Raw genomic sequence first — 22618 nt, 5'->3', positions numbered from 1 at the left:
TTACAACCACTGTGCTGTTTGCGTTGTCTTAATTAAAGAGGGGTTTTGCTCATAGGTCTTTGCACAACATAACAAAATAGTTTGTGGTTTAGCCAGCCTCAGCTAAGTGTCATAGGACCCTACTCACACGAGAAAGGCCTTCAGCCTTCTTAAAAGTAGGATTGCGGGGATATCATGCAAGAGTGAGTGAGTGGAGTTGCTCACCAGTATACAGGTAGTTTAGAGTTCTTCATATTTAGTATAAAGAAGCAATCACAAATCATGCAGTGAACAATATTTCATGCGAGTCTATGCGTTAAGTGGCATACTTGTCATAAGCAACGAATGTGGGTTTCAGTAAAGTCTGTTCGCAACAACAGGTACTGCAGAAAATCACAACATTGGTCATGCACCTGTGACCAATACTGCTTATTTCTATAGACGTTTCCAGCAAATAAGCATGATTCTTCTTGCAAATAAGCATGATTTATTTCCTAGCAAATCCTTTTCAAGAGAAAGCATCTAAGGGTTTTAAATAATGCACTTGGGATGGATAAGAAAAAAAACCCAAACTGTAACTAAGATGCTCAGTAATTAGGAAAGTTAAATTGGGTGCATTTGCTGGTTAAATAAAAAATTCCTCATGAAAAAGTAGCATAGTAAAGAGACTTTATCAAGCATGATTAAGTATTAGTACCTTTCATCACAATATTAGGTTCTCTGTTCTGCTGCTGTTTGTTTGTTTTACAATCCAACTTGGGTAAATATCTTATGTTGCTTTAAATACTCCCAACTATAATTCTTAGCTATTAAAATCATCACCCAGTTACTTGATTCAGTGATACGGGAATACAAACTAGTTTTTCATGTTCATAAATTTGATTGACACCTGTCTTCCTTCAGTTGCTCTGAACTTGTAGGTTTACTCACATTTATATCATTACAATTTTACAAATATAAGTGGGCCAGATCCTTACACTGATTTACATCAGCTATCTCCATTGACTCCAGTAGAGTTGATTTATGCATGATACTAGCCGTAGCATTTTAAACCAAGTTAACATGAGTCAAATATTAAGCTCTGTCATCTGTGCTTGGTCTTTGTCACAAATGTGCTTTGTCTGGTCCATTCTAGTCAACAGGAAAAGTTCATATGTAATCGGTATCCTGCAAGGAGGGCTTCAAGATTGGAATACTGATGTTCAGAGTACCTTAGATGTCCTGTTGGGTGACCAGCCAATAGAACAAGTTTACCAGGTTGTTTATTTAACAGCGGCATTGCCCTTGTGTTTGGAGGAGTTGATAAATTTTTCAGACAATGTGGAATTTTCTTTTTTTAAGTTAAGGAGCTTGATTCACCCCCATGGAGAGTAAGGATGGTAAACCCAGGTCCATGGACTGACGCAGTTTTCTTTGCCTGAGAGTGAACTTGCCCAGGAAGAGTGCAGATTGTTTTTGCATCGCATCCTGCCAAAGGGTTCTGCCAAGGGAAGGGCAACTTTGAATCACAGTCAGGGCTTCATAGGAACCTTACTGGCAGTGGCAGAGATTGGCCAGAGAATGAGCTGAATCAGCATACACTTTATCTACCTCAGCTTTTCAGATAGCGCCATCCACTTCTTGAAGCGGCTCTGGCTGCTTGAATGGCATGGTGGTAAAAGGGTGACTGTGGCCTGAATCAAATGCGTAAATCTGAGTAACTCCAGATTAAATCTGTTGCATGGACTGGGTTGTTCAAGGGACTGGACATGGATTATAAAACCTTTCACGTGTACGTTCAAATCCAGACCATATAAAACTGACATACCAATAGCTGTGTGATAGCCTATAGGAAACACATTGTTGGTCTCAATTAAGTTCATAGTAGACAAGTGTCAACAAGACACAGTGACACAGCCTGGCATCAATCTAAGCAGAGAGGCTAAAAACCCTAGCATACAAACTATGTACATACAGCCTCTCTCTGCTCAGACCGTTGAGCATGATGTTTTTTTGTATTGAATAAGGAGGCGTGGTCTCATCATGGACTTGTGGTGGCTTCCATGTGGAACAGATCTTTACTATGTGTGTGTTTTACATGCATAGCTTTGAATGTACAAGAAAACAGTCACTTTTTATTTCCATTTGCATTCATGGCTTCTCATGAATATCTGAAATAGACGTTTATTGTGACCATAACCCTACCACAAATTAAAATCAGATCCCAAGTCCCTTGTGAAAAGAAGCTCATTATCATGTATGGAGACATCAGAAATGACACTTCGCTCTAAACCCCAAACACCACATTTATCCAAGGCTTACGGTTAAGTCTACAGTGGAAATAAGACCAGGAGCTAAGAAAGGTTTTTTTCGATACATGTATAGCCACAAACTAAAGAACAAACAGCTGGTCTTAATACTTTTGCCAAATGCAAAGTATCTTTCTCATATACTGCCTGCATTTTCTCCTTTTAAGTAACTGATTACCATCTCTAAGATAGAGATAAACAGAGTTCAGTGGCATTATATCAAGGATACATTTGGCTTGCTGGCCTTAAACCTTTAACTTCTCTTAAAATTTTCTGAATCAAAAAAAATTTTTTTGTGGTAAATTGTTAGGTTGCAAGGTGACTCAGGAGCTAAATTCACCCTTCTCAAGCTTCACAAACATCAGGAAATCATGCTGGTTGCCCAACCTGCAACCACACTTTACCAGTATTCTTTGTACTCATCACATTTGTTATGCTTTTAAAGCACAGTGAAATGAGTAAGCTATGTCTTCCAACACCTGGAAATCAGCCATGCTCACTGCTGTGCAAATTCCAGCTTTTCTCCAAACTGAGATCATATCATGCGGGAAGACTATTGTATGTAGTGCAGTCTTGTAGATTTATTCCACTGCAGAATGTGACCATCAAAATAAAGGTGTAAATGACATAAGTCTTTCACTAGGATGTTGCTGCATGTGCAGGTGGTTGTTAAAATTTTCCAAGTAGGCTGACCATATGGATTGCTCCCCTCTATGTAATATCCAATTTATTTTTAGTTATACTGATTCTGAGGGAGCTGCCGCTTTTTGTCCTTTTGTCAATTTACATATTCATTAGATATCTACCTGTGTTGGGACACGTGCACATAATTTAAGGAAAATGTACATTTTTTTACTCTTTTACAAAAGATAGATGGAAGAGGACATCCCCACCCCCAAAAGCAAGCAAACAAAAAAGCCTTTCTCCCCTCCCGACCTCCACCCTCTCAAGCAAGCACTTGAAAAATGAAATAGGGCATTGCACTCTGCTCTGAATGTCCATATGCTCTTATTATGTCAAGCCAACAGGGGAAGCAAGTTACGTTGTGAAAGGTCTTCCACTGACAACTCCACTGTACCATTCCACACCTTTTAAATCTGGAAATGCTTAAAGTCAGATGCTTCAGCTGATTTCAACTCTTATGGTGGTTCTTCACATAAAAGGGCAGTACTCTGGAGTGGGATATCGTAGCATCTGCTAGTCAGTGTTAGTTCAAACTTTATTGCTAGTCCTGGGCTGGCTGCCTTTAGAGGCAGGACTTCAGTGAGTGATATGCCTCAGAACATCATCACAAAGCCGATGTAGACAGCGGCTTTGTCTAAACACAAAAATTGTACCACTGTAACTATACAAAAGAGCTAAAGAGTTATCTTCCCCACCCCACTGCCCACAAGCATGGACACAGTTATATCAGTATAAATATACTTATACCGTATAAACTTATTCCTGTATGGGGAATAAGCTTATACCAGTGTAACTGTGTCCACACTAGAGGTTGTATTGGTATAATATATATATAAAAAATAAACCAATACACACTTTTTCTTTCTTTCTTTCTTTTTTTCTTTCTTTCAACCTACCAATAGGTCTTAAACATCGCACACCATCTCTTCAGGTAGAAATCCATATTTGTTTTTAAATTGATTGGCTTTGAAAATAAAATGTGTTTAAACAAATAATGGGAGGAAATTAGTTCAACTTTAACTAATTTTGCAGATCCAAAAAATAGAGAGGTTTGTGAAATTTCAGACAGTAATAGACTGTTCTGCACTCAGGAGTTTTCAAAGCCCAATCTCAACTGCTTCTAACATTGCCACTTACATTACTTACATTACAAGGGAATTTTTTAGCCACAATATTGTTTCAGCAACAATCTTCATAAGGAAAACAGGGAAAACCAGAAATATTGTAATACTGTACTAATTTGAACTGCCAAAAGGGCCAACTGAGGAACCCTTACAGCAAGAACAGATGAGAGAAAACTGTAGAAATAAAGTGGTGAATAGTGCTGTGATGTCGTGCACTTTTGCATTTTTTTCCCATGACTGAGGACTGGGCTTGAGTCTTTTATACTGAATTGGAATAGTGGACTTTATCCTCATCCTTAACATCAAATTCTGTCTTGGGAAAATAATTGTTCTTTAAAGGAAGATTTCTGGCCCAAAGAAGGCACTAGGGTGGGAGAGGGGGAGGAAGGAGGAGGGAAAAAAAGGTTACAGATGTGAATTGCCAAGCCAGAAGAAACCTTAACACAAATTAGAAAATATAGATTTAAAAAAACCAAACAAACCCTATATGTTTTTATGGAATATATTGTATCATTAGCCTGTTAACTCACTACTTCAAAATATTATTTAGGAAAATGTCTTAAATTTCAACTGCGGATTAGAGATGTATCTGTTTGATCCTGTTCTAATTAATGTTAATAGCAGCACTCACATTAACTTCAATGGGAACAGGACAGTGCCTATAGGAATGAGAATAAGATCTGCCATTATAGGCTCAAATCCTTCTTGCCTTATCCCTGTGAATTGTCGCATACTTTCATTAAAGAGTAAAGTGATCAGGGTTTGCCCAGTACTTGCTAGGATAAATATTATGGGGGAGGAGGAGACTATTCATTCTCATCTTTCAGGTCATAGACACATTACTAGTAACAGGGCCCCCACATTGCGGGGGAGAGGGGAAGGGTACACTTTACCGGGACCTGGAGGTCCAGCCCAGGCTGCAACCCCCATTACCATGAGGAAAAAAATTTTCATGGCTCATGAGATTGTATGTATGGGATGAGGGATTGTGGTATGTGTGTGGGAGGGGGACCTTGTTACAAGTTTGTACTGGGCCCGAAAAAATTATGCTTGGGCCCTTGCAACTGTCCAGGTGTAATGGGATTTTTCCCTTTCCTTTGAAGCTTTGGTCACTCTCAGAGATTGGTTTACAACTAGATGTAATAGGTATTGAGCCAGGTTCTCAGCTGGTGGAAATTGACTTAGATACAATTGTCCTCAATAAAGCTAGATCAGTTTACACTAGTTGAGAATCTGGCTCATTTATTTTTGCTCTTGTATGGATGTTGATGCTTTTATATTGTTTTCTCAGGATATTATGACGACTGGGTCACAGTTTGCATTCTGTCTATTCCGATTTATATTGTTTAATGGCATTTGCTTAATGAAGATATTACACATAAATGGGCACATTTTGGAGGCCACCAGGTATAAGAGTATATAAAACTATTTAGGAGAGAAGTTCTGAACATACTTGTTAACACATTCCAACTGAAATGCCTCTGATTTGACCACCTCTCCTGGGGTGGGCTCTGAGTTACTACAGAGAATTCTTTCCCAGGTGTCTAGCTGTAGGTCTTGCCAACATGCTCAGGGTACAACTGATCACCATATTTGGGTTGGGAAGGAATTTCCCCCCGGGTCAGATTAGCAGAGACCCTGGGAGTTTTTCATCTTCCTCTGCACCATAGGGTACAGGTCACTTGCAGGTTTAAAATAGTGTCCGTTGCAGATTCTCTGTAACTTGAAGTCTCTAAACTAGGAGTATAACTCAGCCAGAGGTTAGGAGTCTATTACAGGAGTGGGAGGGCAGGGTTCTGTGGCCTGCAATGTGCTGGAGATCAGACTAGATGATCATGATGGTCCCTTCTGACCTTAGGGTCTATGAGTCTATGTTCTTGAGAACTGTTCAGGAGAGTACACCAAACTCTTCTTATAAAATCAAGAGGTTTTATATTTTTTTCCTTTTAATTTTTTTATCACATTTCCTCTTTTGCTGTCAAAAGCTTTGAAGACAGTAAGCATCCACCTTGACTTGTACTGTATGTACCATAAAACTGTGCTTGGAATCAAGCAGGTTATGTATCCCTTAGTATTATTGGTTTTTATTATGAGCATTGGCTTGGCTTGGCCATTTGCATTCATTGGGGGGGGGGGGGGGGGGCGGGGGAAAGCCCTAAGATTTAAGATTTTCAGGTTATCTGGAACTTGATCTGCAACATGAAAGGCTTCTGTAACCACAATAAGAATGAAAAAAAAAAAAAAAACACAACAACCCTGAATTGTTGTAAATTTAACTCCATACACCCACAATGGTAATGACTGCAAAAGTAGTTTTGTCAATATTTATAAATCAATGCAAACCAGAAACTGGATGTTTTAATTTACCATGGTTTAAATGTAACTGATACCCCCAAGTTTAGAGCTTTAAGCTTTGTAAAGTGCAATGTTATTGCAGGGCATGCATCCAATTTTTAAAACATTATATAGATTGGAGACAGATGAGCTTTCCAGAATTATTTTAGGCCTATTTTGATTAAATGCCCAAGATGCAATTTCCAATGGAAATTAATTGCATTGATGTGAAAACAAATGAACTCCAACCTCAAAATCAGCTGCAGCTTCATGTTCAATAGAATACTTAAAAGGGATGGAGCAGACACAAAAAACACTGGTGTGAATTATAACTTTAAATCAGCTTTCACCCATTGAACGTTGCTGGAAAAATAGACCCTAGCTCTGCTAGCACATATTTTTCAAGATAATATTAATGTCAGCATCTAAAAGGCAATTCCTCACATTATAGGCCTAATCCAAACATGGTTAAAATCAATGGGAGCCATTTTATTAACTTCATTAGGCTTTAGATCATGTCCTGTGACACTTCGTGGTGAGGCATTTCTGCTATGTACATCATCCAGCAATATACAAGGAGATGGGAGATTTTATTAGAAAAAGAGCAGGTGATTTGATTCTATCTCCTTAGGAGCACTTGGGTGTTTTTGTTACTTTTTGTTACCAAATTAGTTTAGGAATCAGATTAACTCAGTCTTTCCAGTGTCCTTAGGGCAAAAAGTAGCTTGAGACCTGGTCTAAACTCGCCACGAAATTTGGCGGCAGTCGATGGGAGATACGCAAGCTACATAGAATAACTTGTGTATCTTCCGTCAACTTCCTAAATTCTAATTAGCATGGCGTCCCCACTATGCTACGCTGACGGGAAATGCCTTCCCGTCAATGCAGCATTACTCTTTTTGCTCGTGTGAATTTATTCAGTCAACTTCCTGATCGATTGAGCGGGTCTCCACTGCCGCTCAATTGATCCCGCAAAATCGATCCGGCGGTGCTGACGGTGCCGCCCTCAGTGTGCACATACCCTGATATACATATGTGCCCTTCCTCAGTCAGTAAACAACTCCCATTGACATCAGTTGCATATGCGGACAAAGAAGGCAAAGTATGGCCCTTTAAATAATGAGAGCTGTCAACATTTGCTCAAAGTGATCTGTATTGAGCTACATTTTGAGCAGTTCTCTTCATTTTTCTGTTCCCTTAATGATTTGCTCTCCATCCTATCCCTCTCATTGTTCCCACTAACGTGTGTCAGTGGGAACTTCTAACACGTTTAACAGATGCAGTTCATGCAAAAGTTCCCTCCACGAAATGGTTTAATATTCATTTTGATCATCATGACATTTTTAAAGGAATCAGAAGAAGAGTTGGTGCGATGTTACTGACCATATATAGGTTCTTGGCAGCCTTACTTCCAGGATATAACTTGCTAAACAGGTTTGTGAGGAGAGAGAGGAGCCCCCCCCCCTCCCCGCTCTCTCTGACACATTCGCCCACCTTCCTTCCAAGAAAGAGGTTTCGAATAGGTGAGGGTGTGTAATACTTAGGTAAAATGAAGAAGTTCATTCCGTCTCACAGAGCATGGAATGTTTGAAAGCTATCATAATGGCAGCAGAAGGGTCAAAGAAACTAAGAACAATATGAAATACATAAAATATGCCATATTCTGGATAGTGTTGGTAAGGCACAGGACTAGAAGCTAGGAAAGCTGGGTTTGATCTGCCACAGACCTCAGCTATCACCTTAGGCAAGTCACTAAACTTCTTGGTGTGTCATTTTCTGTGAAATGGGAATAAAGGAATTTTTTTAATTTTCTAAATCACACGTCTTGAAGAGGATAGGTTTTTAGCCCCATTTATAGAATTTAGATCGGTTAATAATCTAAATATCAATTTGTTTCTCTTTTGATAGAAACTATGAGCAGATTTTACTGTCTGTGTTGTATATGGCGCAGTTGTCTCAGGCAGGCACTACCAGAGCAAGTGCAGCAGATTCAGTGTAGTTTGGAGAGAAGTTTGCACATTGTAGGTACCATGATGTTTTTCTGTCATGAATATTGTTTTTCTGATTTTTGGCTTTTGCAAGAAGCCCTTACACACTGCTTACCTGTTTTGTAGTTGCAAATATATTAAATTTGTATTCTTACAGAAAATCCCATGTACTCACATTTCTTCTTCTTCCTCAGCTGCTGTTATCTATGCGATATGTTTCCACTCTAGTCCCAACACAGTGATGCCACAGCTCTCACAATAGTATTACATCTTTTTGTTATAACTACTGTTAATTAGTGTTTGTATTACAGTAGCACCTTCAGGCCCCAACAAATATTGGCACCCTCTTGAGTAGGCTCTATACAAATACATAATGAGGTAGTATTTTGCCCTAAAGAGCTTGTCGTCTAAGTAGATTAAATGGACCAAAAGTGGGAAGAGGGAAGTATTGTTCCCATTTTATAAATGGGGAACTGAGGCACAGAGATTTTAAGTGAATAGCCCATGGATGTCTAAGGCCAAGCTGGAAATGAAACCCATATCTCCTGAGTTCCAGTACAATGCCTTAGCTCTAGGCTGTCCTTCCAACCTGTTTGGTGACAACATTCCTTATTTGGGGAGTATCTGAGAAAGAAAGGGGGTAAAAGAGCCTTTAAGCCATCTGAAACACAAGACTCAGCCCTTGTTTTTTCCAAGATTGCCTAAAGGCACACAAGAATACCAGCAAGTATATCCTTTGTAGGCACCCCAGGCAGGCAAAATTTTTGGAACATGGGGCATGAAACTTCTGCTACAGCATCCATCATCTTGCTGAGGACAGTGAAAACATGTGCTGTCATCTTTGACATTTTAATTGAAAAGAAAGCTTACACAGATTTCAACCTTAAGTAGTATGTTTATACAAGTGTATACAGAGAAACAAGCTGTCAGTTCAGAGCAAGCTCGGTGCTACAAGATTTGGTTTAGTAACTGAACAATTCAACATTAGCTCACACACCTTACCTTGTTCCTTGCCTCAATAATTTTTAGTAGAAATGCTTTGCCTAGAGGCACATGGTTATTAAAAAAGAGGTTCAGCTTGCTTAAATTATTAGCTCATGGTAACAAGCCTGCACTGGAGAAACTGTTGGTCCTTTGTTTTCACAATTTAGCTGTAATTCGCCATCTTATTTTCAGAGACAAACTTCTGCTTTGTTTGAGAAGTTTAAAAAAAATTGAACAAAGACAGGAAGAATAAATCACTTGAAAACGATGACATTTTTTTTCTCGTTAGAATAAAACTGGGTTTAAAAAACTCGGTTATCCTTGTGTTCTTATTAATATTTACTGGCTTCATAATAAGAGTGAATAGAATCAGAAAAGTTAATTGATAAGTTTGTTTTCCCAAATGTCCAATCTAGGGAGCTGTTGTTTCTAAGTGCTCACTGAAGTTCTGTTAACCTGTCAACCTGCTGAAGGTGGGGAGAACCTTTTTCTTCATCCTTGTTTTCTTTTTGTGAGCTATAGTTGTTTTTTGATGCAAAGTTACGAAAATCAGATACACGTTTGTGCTGCTGTAAAGCGCTCAAGAATATTTAAGTGACTGGGTTGCTGGAGTGGCAGAACATTTGAACACCTGTATATAGCACTAGTGTACCAGAACAGCCATGACATGTTCCATTGTCACCGTTGGCTGGTGGTTAGGGTTCTTTCAAATTGTTTAACCCTTTGACATTTTTATTCACTGAGCCCCACATTTCTCAAGTGTCCAATAATTCTGCATGCCCAACTATTTGGATGCCCTGCTTGAATAATCTGCATGTCTCAAGCTGGATGCCCCAAATTTGAAATTTGAAATTCTTTTGGCTCAACTATTTTTAAAATTTGTTTTAAGGTAATAATGCTGTATAGGATAATAAGATATGAATACATGCAGTCAGTGCCCTCTCTCTTCTTCCTAGAGAATTGGTTTTGGTGTGACAAAATTACTTGTCTTCCTGCATGATCTTTTGGTCTTGCCTGAGCTGAGAGAATGCAACAACACTTTAATTAGATAAAGGGCACTTACTAGTGCACTCAACATTACTGAAACATTTTATCATGTTTTGCTGCATTCTAGTTTTCTCTTTATACTGTTATTTTTTTTAATTACAGTGCAGGTTTTATCTAAGCCAATTCTTCGTTTTAATCTCTACAGCCTGCCTTTAGCTGTTTTCCCTAGTTTTGCTTTACGCAGAACAATGGCATAATTATCAGTTGTGGAGTGCCAGCCATGTACAGAACTTAGAGGAAGACAGTCTCTGCTCTGAGGAAGCTAAAGTCTAAGAAACTAGGCTAGCTCTTTCTCTTTGTATTGTTCCACTAATGGGTCAGGCAAGAAGACCAAGTGAAATATTTAGAGAGAAAGAAAGATTGAAACCAGCAGTTTCTAAGATCCACAAGTACCAAAAGGCAAATGTTAATAAGTTCTCTGAAGCTTTCAAGGACCTGCTGGTCCTTGTACTTATGCCGAATTCCCAGAGGTTTGTAGAACATGTGTTCAGGAAATATAGGTGGTATTTACACAATTTGAGTTTCTAAAGGCAAGATTTATTATTAACTAAACCCTTAAACAGAGTTTGACCCAGGACTGCTGCGCGCGCTCTCTCTCTCTCTCTCTTTCTCTTTCTCTCTCTCTCCGTGTAAGTGTAGGGGGAGATTTCCCCCCACCCCAAATGATCTTCAGAGGGCCCCAAATTATTGTCAGGCCAAAAGATGTATGAAGTTATTTATTGTTAAGCAGTGGAGCAGCAGCAGACCGAAGGGTCTTCATCCTTTATATAAATCATAGCACAAAACTGACACAGTAGCCATAAAACTCATAAAATCTAAGATTTTCCAGTGGTCTAACTAGCTTCTGGACTTCTGGAAGATTGTTTGTGTTTTTAAACAGCAACATTCAGGAGCCCCCAAAAATGACCTCCCAATAATAGAACCCGAGAACCGACCCGGTGTGGCCCACTATATACACAGCCTCATTTGTGGTGCCTTACTTTCATCAGGGTAGGTGAGAAGTGCAGCACTCTTAGGAAATGTTGGAGGTGTTACTCCACAAATCGACATTATAAGGAATGTAAGTATTTATCTACATCTTCTTCCTCCGTCTTCTCCTCAATCCTTGCCCTTCTGTATTTAAGCATGCCAATCCCTATCATTAAAATAAAAATAAAACTCTACAATTCTGAGGGAGAGGAATTGCTCCTTGTACTCAATTTCTTACGTGTCAGTGCAATGAATTCCATCAGTGACGTAACTTCTATCTGATAGCTATTGACCACGCCCTCACTATTTCACATGCTACTATAACTTCCTGTTTTCTGGCCATGATTACCGCAACTGTGCTCCACTCACGTGTGTTCAAAGTGTCATGGCTAAAATATATCTTCTGGGCTTTCTGCTTTTTACCACCCAGACTACCTTTTTCGGAGCTCCCCCTCAGCTTCAGCTCAAATCAAACAAACTACTTATCTTTACTTTTTAAGACCTTTCACAGCTTAGCCTCATTTTAGCTAGCTGCTCTAGTAACTTAGGGTATGTCCATACCGACGGCGGCAAAGTTGCCACCGTCAGATCGACCTATCTGGATCGATTGAGTGGTCAGTGAAGACCTGCTCAATCGATCCAGAAGTTGATGCTAGTAAACCACCCCCTTAAGTGGCATAGCGCTGCATCGACGGGAACAGGGTTCCTGTCGGCGCAGTACAATGAAGATGCCGCACAGAAGGGAAGCACAGCAGTCAATGGGAGTTACACAAGCTACTCTGCGTAGCTTGCGTAACTCCCATCGACTGCAGCCGAATCGCCAGGTAAGTGTAGATCAGGGCTTATTGTGAGGTCAACCTCCACTTTCACTTTGCCAACTTTCCCAAGTCGGTTTCTCTCTCAAACACCTCTGATCTTTTTCCACACCACCTTTTAAGCCCGGGGAAAACTCCCTGATATAATTCACGCAGCCACTACCTTAAAAATCTGCCCACAGGTGTCGTCTTTGCCACAGTGCCTCCAAAACTGTGATAAGTGATTATGGCTAAGCAGGTTCAGAGCTATGACTTTCTCTCTTTCTCTACACCCTTGCTCTTTCAGGCTTCCCTATTCCTATCATTCTCCACCATCCCTCTACTGCCAATTAAAAAAATAAATATATAAAAAAACAAAACCAACAACAAAAAAGTAACTAATTAAGATGCGCCAATTCTTCATTCTTTTAATTTTCATGCATGTTATATTCCCATCCTCTGTCCCTCATCTGTTTTGTGTCTTTTAGACTGTAAACATGCTGGGGTAAAGACTGTCACTTATATACATTTGTACAACGCCCACCTAGTTGGGACATTTGAGCCGCTACTATAATATAAGTGTCCATACTGATGATAAAAAAAACTATACTCATCATGGAGAAGTCTGAATTGTCTGTAAAATAAAAACAAAGATCTCTGCTATATTAGAAAATATCAGCTTCTTCAGGTGCCGCTCCCCCCCCCCCCCCCCCCCCCCCAGAATACAGTTGCGTTCTGTGCTTAACTTTGCTAAACAGAGCTCTTGTTTCTTAGAGAATTCTGCTTTTTGATGATGCAGGAATCATAACGTTGTTAAACTGTGGATGCTGTAGGTCAGGTGAGATTTACAGAATTATGCAGGGGATTCCAAAAGAGTGCACAGTATAATGCTTTTCTCCTGTGAGAGTAGTAGGATGAAAGTAGACAGAATCACACGTTTAAAGTGTCCTAGCTTTTCAGAATGAATGTCTTTAAAGCTGCAGGCAATAATTTATCAAGTGGAAAAAGTATATCAACATCAGTATGTTTTAATAGTGGCACTGTAGGTCAAGTGATTGAAGGCCACTCTGCAATAACTGAGTCAGCACTTATGGTCAGTGCTCCTTCTCGGATACAATTCCTGGTGGAAATATTTCCCCTCCGCCTGAAGCTGGAAGTTTTATCCTTGTAGTTCCTGGTGCACTTTTCAGATACTTAAACCCAGTGGTAGCACTGCAGATGTCCTAGGCTTTGTAGCATGTTTCAATTTGAAGGCAGCTCAAAATACATATATATAGTAACACTTGACAATGTGTAGGCAGCTGGTATACTATGACAGTTGCTCATTTGCTGATAGTTGTTTCATCCTTGTCTGATTGTTCTATCCACTTTTGTGTCTCATCCAATTGCTTGGGACTGGAATGTGGGTGGTAATGAATCGTGGTCAGAGCAGAGTGGTCAATCCTAGTGGGTTGGAGCCGGAGTCAGGAACCAGGAGCCAGAACAAAGAGTCAGAACCGAAGGTCAGAATCAGAATCAGGGGCTGAATGCCAGAGCCCAGGGTCAAGCCAGAGTCAGGGTCAGGAATTGGAGCTGAGGGTCAGAACTGGGTTACCTGGAGTAAGGGAGGGCACGAGCAGAGTTGGGTCTGGGACAGGCTTGAACAAAGCAGGAGTGGGACTGGAACAAGGTGGGAGCAGATGGTAACACAGCTGTGGGTGATTGCTTGGAGCTTAAGAGCTGGTCTTAAGAGCAGGTCTGCTGATCCCCTCAGCAATCGGGCAGTTTGGATGATTAAGCGGTTCAATTGGGGCCAGCTGTGCTCATTAGACTTTCAGGAGATTAAGCTATCAGATAAACAGGCTAGCTGCAGGCTCTTAATCCTGACGGTACCCCCTTCTTTGAGCGCACCATCCAAGAATCCCAGGGTTCGGCTTGTCAGGATGGGTTTCCTGAAACGCCTGCAGCAGACCTGGGGTGTGAATATTTTTCACTTGTTCCCAGGATCATCTGTCTGGACTATAATCCTCCCACTAAGTACTGGAGTTTCCCTCCAATGTGTCAATTTTGAACCAAATACTCCTCCTGCCCCTAGATGGTGATAGGTGGGGGTAGACCATGTTGGAAACAGCTTTTCAACATAAGGATTCAGCAGAGAGACATGGGTGGATCCTTAGAGACTCAGGCAACTGTAAACTGAATGCCCTGGATTGAGCCATTCCAGACCTTAAATGGATGTAGATACTGGTGGTTTAATTTAGCCAATGGGCAGCCACAACTTGTTGCCTACGGCAAGGTGGGTTTGGTGCTGGTTGGCATGGTGCTTATCCTCTTAATAGATGTCAGGTATTCCTTCAACTATTGGTATATCTGGCAGAGGTGGGAAGTTAAGTCTGTAGCACAGAGTATCAGAGACTTTGCCGAGATGTCAATGTGAAAACGATGATGAAACCCATAGCTGGTGAAGGAGGGGCTTTGTTGGGTGGAAGTGTGTGAAGCATTACTACATGCAAATTCAGCCTAGGGAAGTAGTAAGGAAACTTCTTCATCTTGGTGATAGTTCAAAAAGAAATGAAGATATTACCCAAGGATCTGATTAACCCATTCTGTTTTCCTTGGTGTGTGGCCGAGATGAGGGATTCTGTGCCCAGGAGCCTTAGAAATTGCTACCAGAAACGAGAGATGAACTGAGAGCCCCAGTTCAACACAGTGCTCATTGGTAATCCATAGTAACGAAAAACACTGTCAAGGAAAAGGCAAACCATTTCTGGGGCAGTAAGGATGGCATACCATTGGACCAAAATGTGCCATCTTGATGAAAAGACCAACCACCACAAAGATTGTCGTGTGCCTCTGAGAGAAGGCAGGGAGGTGCTGGAGAAAACCAAGCAATTTTGAGTGTGGGATCTTGGTTTGGATACAGAGATCACAGGATTTTAGATATTTTTTGACAGAAGGGCAGAGGCCCCACCATCAAAAAATCTTTGACATCAAGTTCCAGTTCTTGAAGTGACCAATTAGTGGTATAGCATAACCATAACTTCAGGATCTGAAGCCTAAGCTGACCCTTCAGGACATAAATATGGCATTTGTGGTAGAGGACATCATCCTATAATCTAAACTAAGCAACGGTTTTGGTACTGGCACCATCCAAAGCCTGCTGGATCTAAGCAGTGAATGGAGGTCAGGCAGCAATGAACAGATGGAGGACATCAGATTGCTGTCTGTTGTCCTGTTAACAAAATTGGATGCCTTCAGAACCATTGAAAGAGTTCCTTTGCCAAAGTCAAGTTACTCATCCTTATGGTGCAGGGTGTCAGCCCTTTTGTTTCTTCACCCCAGATGATAGGTGACTACAAAATCAAACCAGGCAAAGAAGAGAGACCATCTGATCTGATGGTGGTTAAGGTACATGGCTGTGCGGATATATTCTAAGTTCTTGTGATCTAAGGCCCTGGACTGAGAATCTGGCTCCCTTTGTTGATGGTTAACATCTCCTTGTCCCACATATTATAGTTTCTCTCCACCTGGGTTAGCTTACATGAGTAGAAGGCACAGGAATGCAATCGGCCATGGGGGCCTGCTGGTTGGGACAACTCTGCCCAGAGCAAAGCTTGACATATCAGCCTCAACTGTAAATGTTGTTGTGAGGGCTGAATGGGTCAGGATGTGCTCTGTGGTGAATCTCTCTTAGTTGCTCAAAGGTCGATTGGATTCTAGGGACCAGGTGAACTAGGCTCCCTTACGCAGGTGGTCAGTCATAGGGACGACTAAGCTAGAAAACCTCTTAATAAATTGTCGGCAAAAACTGAAGCTCAGGAATTGCTGTATCCTGTGGACATCTTTTGGTATCGCCCAGTCGGATATGGCCACCACCTTGTGTGAGTCCATGGCTAGCCCCTTGGGAGAGATGATACACTTGAATTATTTGGGTATATCTTGGCCAAACTCACACTACTGAAGCTTAGCATTCAGATGGTTTTTATGAAGTCTTTCTAGGATGCTGCATACATGATGATTGTTAAGGGCCTAGTCTTCCAAAAAGATGAGGATATCATCAAAGTAGGGAAATACAAAAACAGTCTAGCATGTCTCTGAAGATATAACTAATGAAGTGCTGGAGGGTTACCAAGACATTGCACAGGTCAAATGGCATAACTAGATATTTGAAATGTCCGTGCTGGGTACAGAAAGTGGTCTTCCACTCATCTCCCTTCCTAGTCCACACCAAGTTATAAGCTCTGCAGCAGTCTAACTTCATGAAGACCATGGCAGAGTGACGTCATTCAAAAAGCTCACTTTTAAGGAGCAGGGGGCACTGGTTCTGGATGGTAAATTTGTTTAGTGCTGTGTAGTATATCCAGGGCCACAGAGATCCATCCATCCTTTGTCTTTTCAAAGCAACACCAGCCAGAGATGTGGATGGACGGATGAAACTCTTTAGAAGGTTCTCTTCAAGATAGCTCTGGAGAGCCTGTAGCTAGAACTCAGAGAGGGAGTAGATGTGACCAAAAAGGATCTTTGCTTCCAGCTGATGGTCAATGTGGCAGTAAAAACTGCAAACTCATTCTTTTTATCAAACATGTCAACAAATTCTTGTTTATTGTGGATATTGCAGAGGTGATAGGAGGGGACACGGAGAGTGCCAAGATTCCTTGTGAACTAATGGCCTTGGACTCGAATTCTACAAGGAGAGCTTCTGGCCTGTGGCTCAATTTTGGGAAACAAGACTTCTGACAGTTCAGGGAGCTGAAACTTACCGTACCTGCCCACTATCAAATATGTGGATCATGTGTGGGAAGCCAGGGAATCCTGAGGATAACTGGAGGGTGTTGGGCTTGGATGAACCCAAACAGGATGGTTTTTCTATAACTATGGAGAGGGGTGACCTCCAAGGGGCAGTCTGGTGGGTAACTGGTTCCAATGAGAGGAGCAACCCATTGATAGATTCCACCAAGTCCGGAAATCTTTCCCACTGGATGGGGATCATCTGTGCTTATTCAAAGTCCAAGTCCATGAAATAACCAGAGACCCCTAAATCCATCAGTGTTTACAGTTGAACCTCAGACATGGTGGGGTGTTGAAGTTGGAGGGGGTGTCAGAGATGTGTTGGATTCTGGTTAATCATCTCTAGATTTCTGGCAGATAAATATCAATATTTGGTACTGGTGGGAGGGGAACCACACTAGCCTAGTTCAGAGCCTTCTGTTGGGGCTGGGACTTGTCTTTCCTGGCTGGGATGCAGGTCAGGCCTTTGCAGGACAGCCTGATATGATGCGTCCAGGTTCTCCGCAGTAGAGGCATAAGCCTGCCATTCAGTGTTGATTTTTCTCAGTATTGGAAAGGCTGAGCCAGGCTTGGTCAATTTGCATGGACTCGGTCTGTGGGAGCAAAGCCACAAGGTGGCAAGGTGGAGTTAGGGAAACCGTCAGGACATGGGAGGCTGAGCCTTGCTTTTGGAAGTGTTCCATCATACGGTTATTGATCTTAATGCACAGTTTGATTAGCTCATCCAGGCTGGGCATGGACTACTCCCTTCCCTCCCCCACCAGCTTATCTTTGATTTCTTTGTTGATGCTGATCTGGAAGTGGTAACATTGCATAGCCTCATTCCACTCAGCATTTGCTACCAGGCATCGAAATTCTGCAGCAAATTTGCAACTGATTGGTGCCCCTGCCACAATGTTTGGAGTACAGCTTCTGCTGTGCTCATGTGATTTGGGTCATCAAAGATCACCATCATGGCTTGCCCCAAGTTTGCAGATTGATCCAGGAGCTGCAAAGCCAAGGCCAGGGCCTTGCTGGCTAGCAAGCTGATAAGTCCTGTTGGGCTTGGTCAGTGGGGAATGTTCTTGGTTGCAACAGAAACGGAAGCTGACACAGAGTCAGGAATCCATGGAATTCATCACAGTTGCCATCAAACTTATCCTGCAATGGAATCTTTGGTTCGCAGGGAGCCAGGGTGATGTGGCTTATGCCTGCAGTGTCATATTCTGCACCTACAGGGCTGCAACCTGAGCCCACAGTTGTGTACCCACTATCTCTAACAGGGAGACATTTTTCTTGGTGGGATCAGTGCCAGGGGGTATCCAGGCCCCTTTCCCCTTGATGACAGGGGTTACTTTGGGGGGGGGGAAGGGGTGAGTGCTTAAACTGCTACGAACCAGGACATGGGCAGTTAAGCCTGGTAGTTGGAGCAGTGTCAGTCAGGCCTACTGGTCAGAGCGAGGGGGTCAGGAGCCAGCCGTCAAGGCCAGGGCCAGGAGTCAGAGCCAGTATCAGGAGCTAGAGCCAAGGGTCAGAAACCAGGAGCTAGAGCCAGGAATCAGAGCCAAAGGTCAGAACCGGGTTATCTGGAGTAAAGGAAGGCAGATGCAGGACGGGGCCTGAGGCAGGAGTGAGGCTAGGACAGGGCTGGAACAAGACAGGAGCAGAAGCTAACACAGCCATTCACAAATGTTTTGAGCAGCCAGCGTCTTGCCGCTACTGCTGGTCTTAAGAGCAGGCTTGCTGATCTCCTCAGCCAATCCGCCAGCTCAGTAGGAGCCTCGCTGCGCACATTACACTGCCTGGGGATTAAGTAGCAGGTAAGCAGGCTAGCTGTGGCGCCTTACTCCTGACACATCTACATAAAGATAAGCCCTTTGGGGCAGTACCTGACACAGCGGCTCCACAATCCCCAAATGGGCCTTCTATTACAAATAATAATAATAATGAACATTGACTATCATCTGAATTGGGGCTCTGGAGTTAGGAGCAGGATGGGACGTATCACGGTTTAGATTCTTTGATCTGGAGCTCTTCCACACACTAGAAAACGTGCTAGCGCAGAGTTCTTGACTGCTTTGTGCCTGCCACTTTTAAAGCAGTGAGGGTCTAGGCTAATGTGGCTGAAAATAACCCAGTGAACCTCAGCTAGAAATTTCTGTGAACTGAGATGGCACAAGACTACAGTTAAGCGAAACGGTCCTTAAGAATGAAGCATGTGGTTACCAGACAATACAAAGCTGATTCAAATGGGATTCTCATTGTTGCAGGCAGCATGCGTCGTGTCAGGAAGTAGTGCTTGGTGAACTATGTATTGTGTTGCATTTGATACGCTGTTGGAGTTATCTTTATTTTAATCTATGCATATCGGTCCTGAGCGTGATCCCATTGAAGCCATAGAGAAGTTAAAAGATTGTAAAATGTCTCCACTGGGTCCACTTATGGCTAGATTTTCAGAACACTTGAGCACTCACAAGTTCCATTGAAGTCAAACAGCTGTGAGTGCTTAACATCTTTGAAAATTAGGTCTAATTAGTGTCTAGATTAGCATGTTGCTTTCTTTATAGAGCAGTTCCCTATCTGCAGGCTGTTTGTCCAACAAACCTATTTACTAGAGTACAAAACAACTAATGCCAAGGGCCTAAAACCTTTGAGTCAGCAGCACTGACCAACAGGTCGGGGGCTGTACATAATCTTCAGCATTTTAATCAAGAGTTCAAAGACGGGAGGGGAACGGAGGATAATGTGCACTTCCAGCATAAAACATGGTAATACCTGTACTGATTTATCTGCTGCTACAGAAGTGCGTGCGTGTGTGTGTGTGTGTGTGAGAGAGAGAATCAATGGCTTGTTTCCAGTGTGAGCACTGGCTAGTGTCAAACTCTCCTAGTATAGAAATGAGTCTGGCGTGTGTATATTATGTAGCATTTTTATTAGTGGTAAGAGTGGTGTAGACTTTTTGACTAAGAGAGTCAGCCTTGAAACACAAAATCTCTGATTGTACCGCAGAGTTGGGAAAGATCGTACTCGGGGAAAGGGCAAGCAGGAGCTTTGGGGGAGGGAGGGAGAAGCCCTAGAAGTAGTAAAGTGTTTTAAAAAAAAAGTGTAAAGTGTATGCAGACCCTCAAAGCTAAGCAGCATGAAAGGTGAAACTGGGTACAGCGAGGTAGCTTATTTGCCATTTCAATAAATACAAATAATTCCCTTTTGCCTAAGTCCCATATTCCCAGGCTCATTAAATCAATTTCAGAAATTTTTTTGGCTCTGGAACATATAAGCAGAATTCAAACCGTGCAGTCCCTGGAGGATCACTAGCATAAATTGCATAGGTCAGGCCAAAATACGTTTCTGTCAAACAGCCTAACACCTAAGGTTATTATGAAGCTGGTGAGTTGTACAAAAGGCCTGTATATGGGATCGTCCATATGAAAGAGTGGTGGTGGGAGGGTATAAGCTATTGTCATGGTATTTGTTTTACTTCAGTCACATTGAGAATCAACTGATACTTTATTTAATAGGATTCTTCTGTGAGCTCACGTGGACTCACAGAAGTGAAGAAAGGGAAAATCCTTTTAGGTCATGTAGTCTGTCTATCCTTCTGTAAGATTGTACCCTAGAATACATAGACTCAGTGGGGTGGGGTGGCTTGGCTTCCACCACTTCAGTTGGGAGATGACTGCAGTCCAAGAAATCCAAATAAAGATCAAGTTGCTCCCAATATTCTGCCTAATTTTTCTCATTTTTAGTTTTATCTCACTACTCTTAATTAACCTCCTTGTACAGCCCCACCCTACAAAACTTCTCTCCATCCTTGACACTTGAGTCATGCTCACTGATGCGGGTAGCAGCTGCATTCCAGGAAGTGGGGGTAATTCAGACCCTGGGGAGATAAAGCAACATTTGCACTTATTCCTGCTTACAGTGGTAGGGAGATTTAAAGTGCAGCCTGATCTCTCATAGGAGCCCCTCTGACAGTGGATAACTAGGGGGTGAGCTGAATTGTGCTTCTCCCAAGCACTGCGGTTATGACTTCCAACTCCTTGGCCAGAGCAGCTCACTTTGGGGGCTGCAGTGGCTGGCTGTGGCCCCCTCTGTGAAGTGGGGGAGTGCTTATTTCAGGGCTGAATAACACCTTTGAAACGTAGAGGCTTCAAATATTTGTAGACTTTTCTCATCCTCTGCACATACAGATTGTTTACCTAAATCATAAATCAGTCCCTCCAGCTTCCTAATTATTTACATCCTCTTCTCTTAATGCCTTCCAATGCCTTTATCAGTATCTATCTGCTAATGAATTCAACACGATTACTGAAAGCACACACTGGTCTGTGATGCTCTGTCTGTGACGCCCAAAAGTGCACTGGCCTTATTTGTTGGCATATTGCATGTCGTCTTTCCTGATTTTTGAAAACTAGTACTACATTTGCTTTGCTGCAAGCTTCCAGCAACTCATCGCTTCTCCAGGACTTTTCGAAACAAGCTGAATAATTTGTTAACTAACTCTCCTAATGCCCAAGGCTGCATGTGATCTGGACTGCCTGATTTTGTCTTCAAATTGTTCACTTTCCCTCTCTTTTCAAGGGAGTTATTACTTCCCAAATGCTTTTCTTCTTAGAGGCAGCTATTAAAAAGTAGTTCAGTACCCCAGCTATTTTTGAATCCATTCATGTAATGATCCTTCTCATTTCTTAATGGGTCTGCTTTCCTTCTAGTATTTATTTCCCCCTGGTATATTTGTAAAAACCCTTTTTAATCCCTTTAATGCCTTTTGCTAACATTAACTCATTCTGCTTTTTTTTTTGCACCTTTTCCACCCTCTTACATGCTCTTTACTCTCGCTCTGTGTATTCCCATTTTTTCCATTTCTAGTATCATGAGTGACATGCTGACAAGTAAAATTAGGACTGTAGCTTTGGAAGGAGGGAATGGGGTTTATAGGAGAAGATATGTTTGTATATACAGCAGTGAAAAATGTTCAAATTAAAGTAACTTACAGGTGACAAGATTTCAGTATTCTGCATGTTTGACTATCATGCACTGTTTTGTATCTGTGGGTAGAATGTATAATAATGCAATGACTATAGAATGTCTTGCCAGGAAATAAAGCAAATTAGGGCATTCACTAAGAAATAGCAAAGGAAATCAAACTTGGATTTTACTTGCTGTTTCCTTAATACTTCTGTTATATGGTTCTACAGACAGTGGCACAATACTGTATCTTCTAGTTCTATATAATTGTCAACTGCTGTTTGTGATAGTAATGTCTGAGACTGAAGAGCTTGCTTTAGTCTCCACAGACTGTGACAACATTTTCTCCTTTTCTCCTAGGCCTGTCCCGGGTTCTCTGTCTTCACTACTACATCTACACAACCGACAAAGACAGCCCATGCCTGCCTCTATGCCTGGCACCCTGCCCAATCCTACCATGCCTGGATCTTCTGCAGTACTAATGCCAGTAAGTTATTTTATTTTAATACTGTATCAGGCATTATCAGAGGCAAAGATCTGCCTCACTCTACATCATGAAAATGAAGTGATCCAAAATAGTGAATCCAGAGTGTTGTGTAATTTTGAGTCATTTTCTGCCAGTTTTACACAGATGTAATTCAATTAACTTCAGTAGAGTGACTCCTGATTCGAACCATTTATGTGATTCTAGAATCGAGTCCTTATTCTTTATT

At 41.7% G+C, this 22618-nt stretch overlaps 1 protein-coding gene across 6 annotated transcripts in view; it reads left to right on the top strand.

Annotated features, from left to right (window-relative positions):
• Positions 1-22618, top strand: part of CREB5 (cAMP responsive element binding protein 5) — a 305374-nt gene that overhangs the window by 205531 nt on the left and 77225 nt on the right. For all 6 annotated transcript variants that reach the window (XM_067562002.1, XM_067562001.1, XM_067562003.1 and 3 more), the window contains one exon: positions 22266-22392. In XM_067562002.1, coding sequence (XP_067418103.1) covers positions 22266-22392 — 127 coding nt within the window. The remainder of the gene's footprint in view (positions 1-22265; positions 22393-22618) is intronic.

This window comes from Emydura macquarii, unplaced genomic scaffold (genome assembly GCF_026122565.2).
Source record: "Emydura macquarii macquarii isolate MOO-44397 ecotype Brisbane River unplaced genomic scaffold, CSIRO-AGI_Emac_v2 contig_2422, whole genome shotgun sequence".
NCBI classification, from domain to species: Eukaryota; Metazoa; Chordata; order Testudines; family Chelidae; genus Emydura; species Emydura macquarii.
Note: the sequence above shows the minus strand (reverse complement) of the source record. Positions and strands in the feature narration are given on the sequence as shown.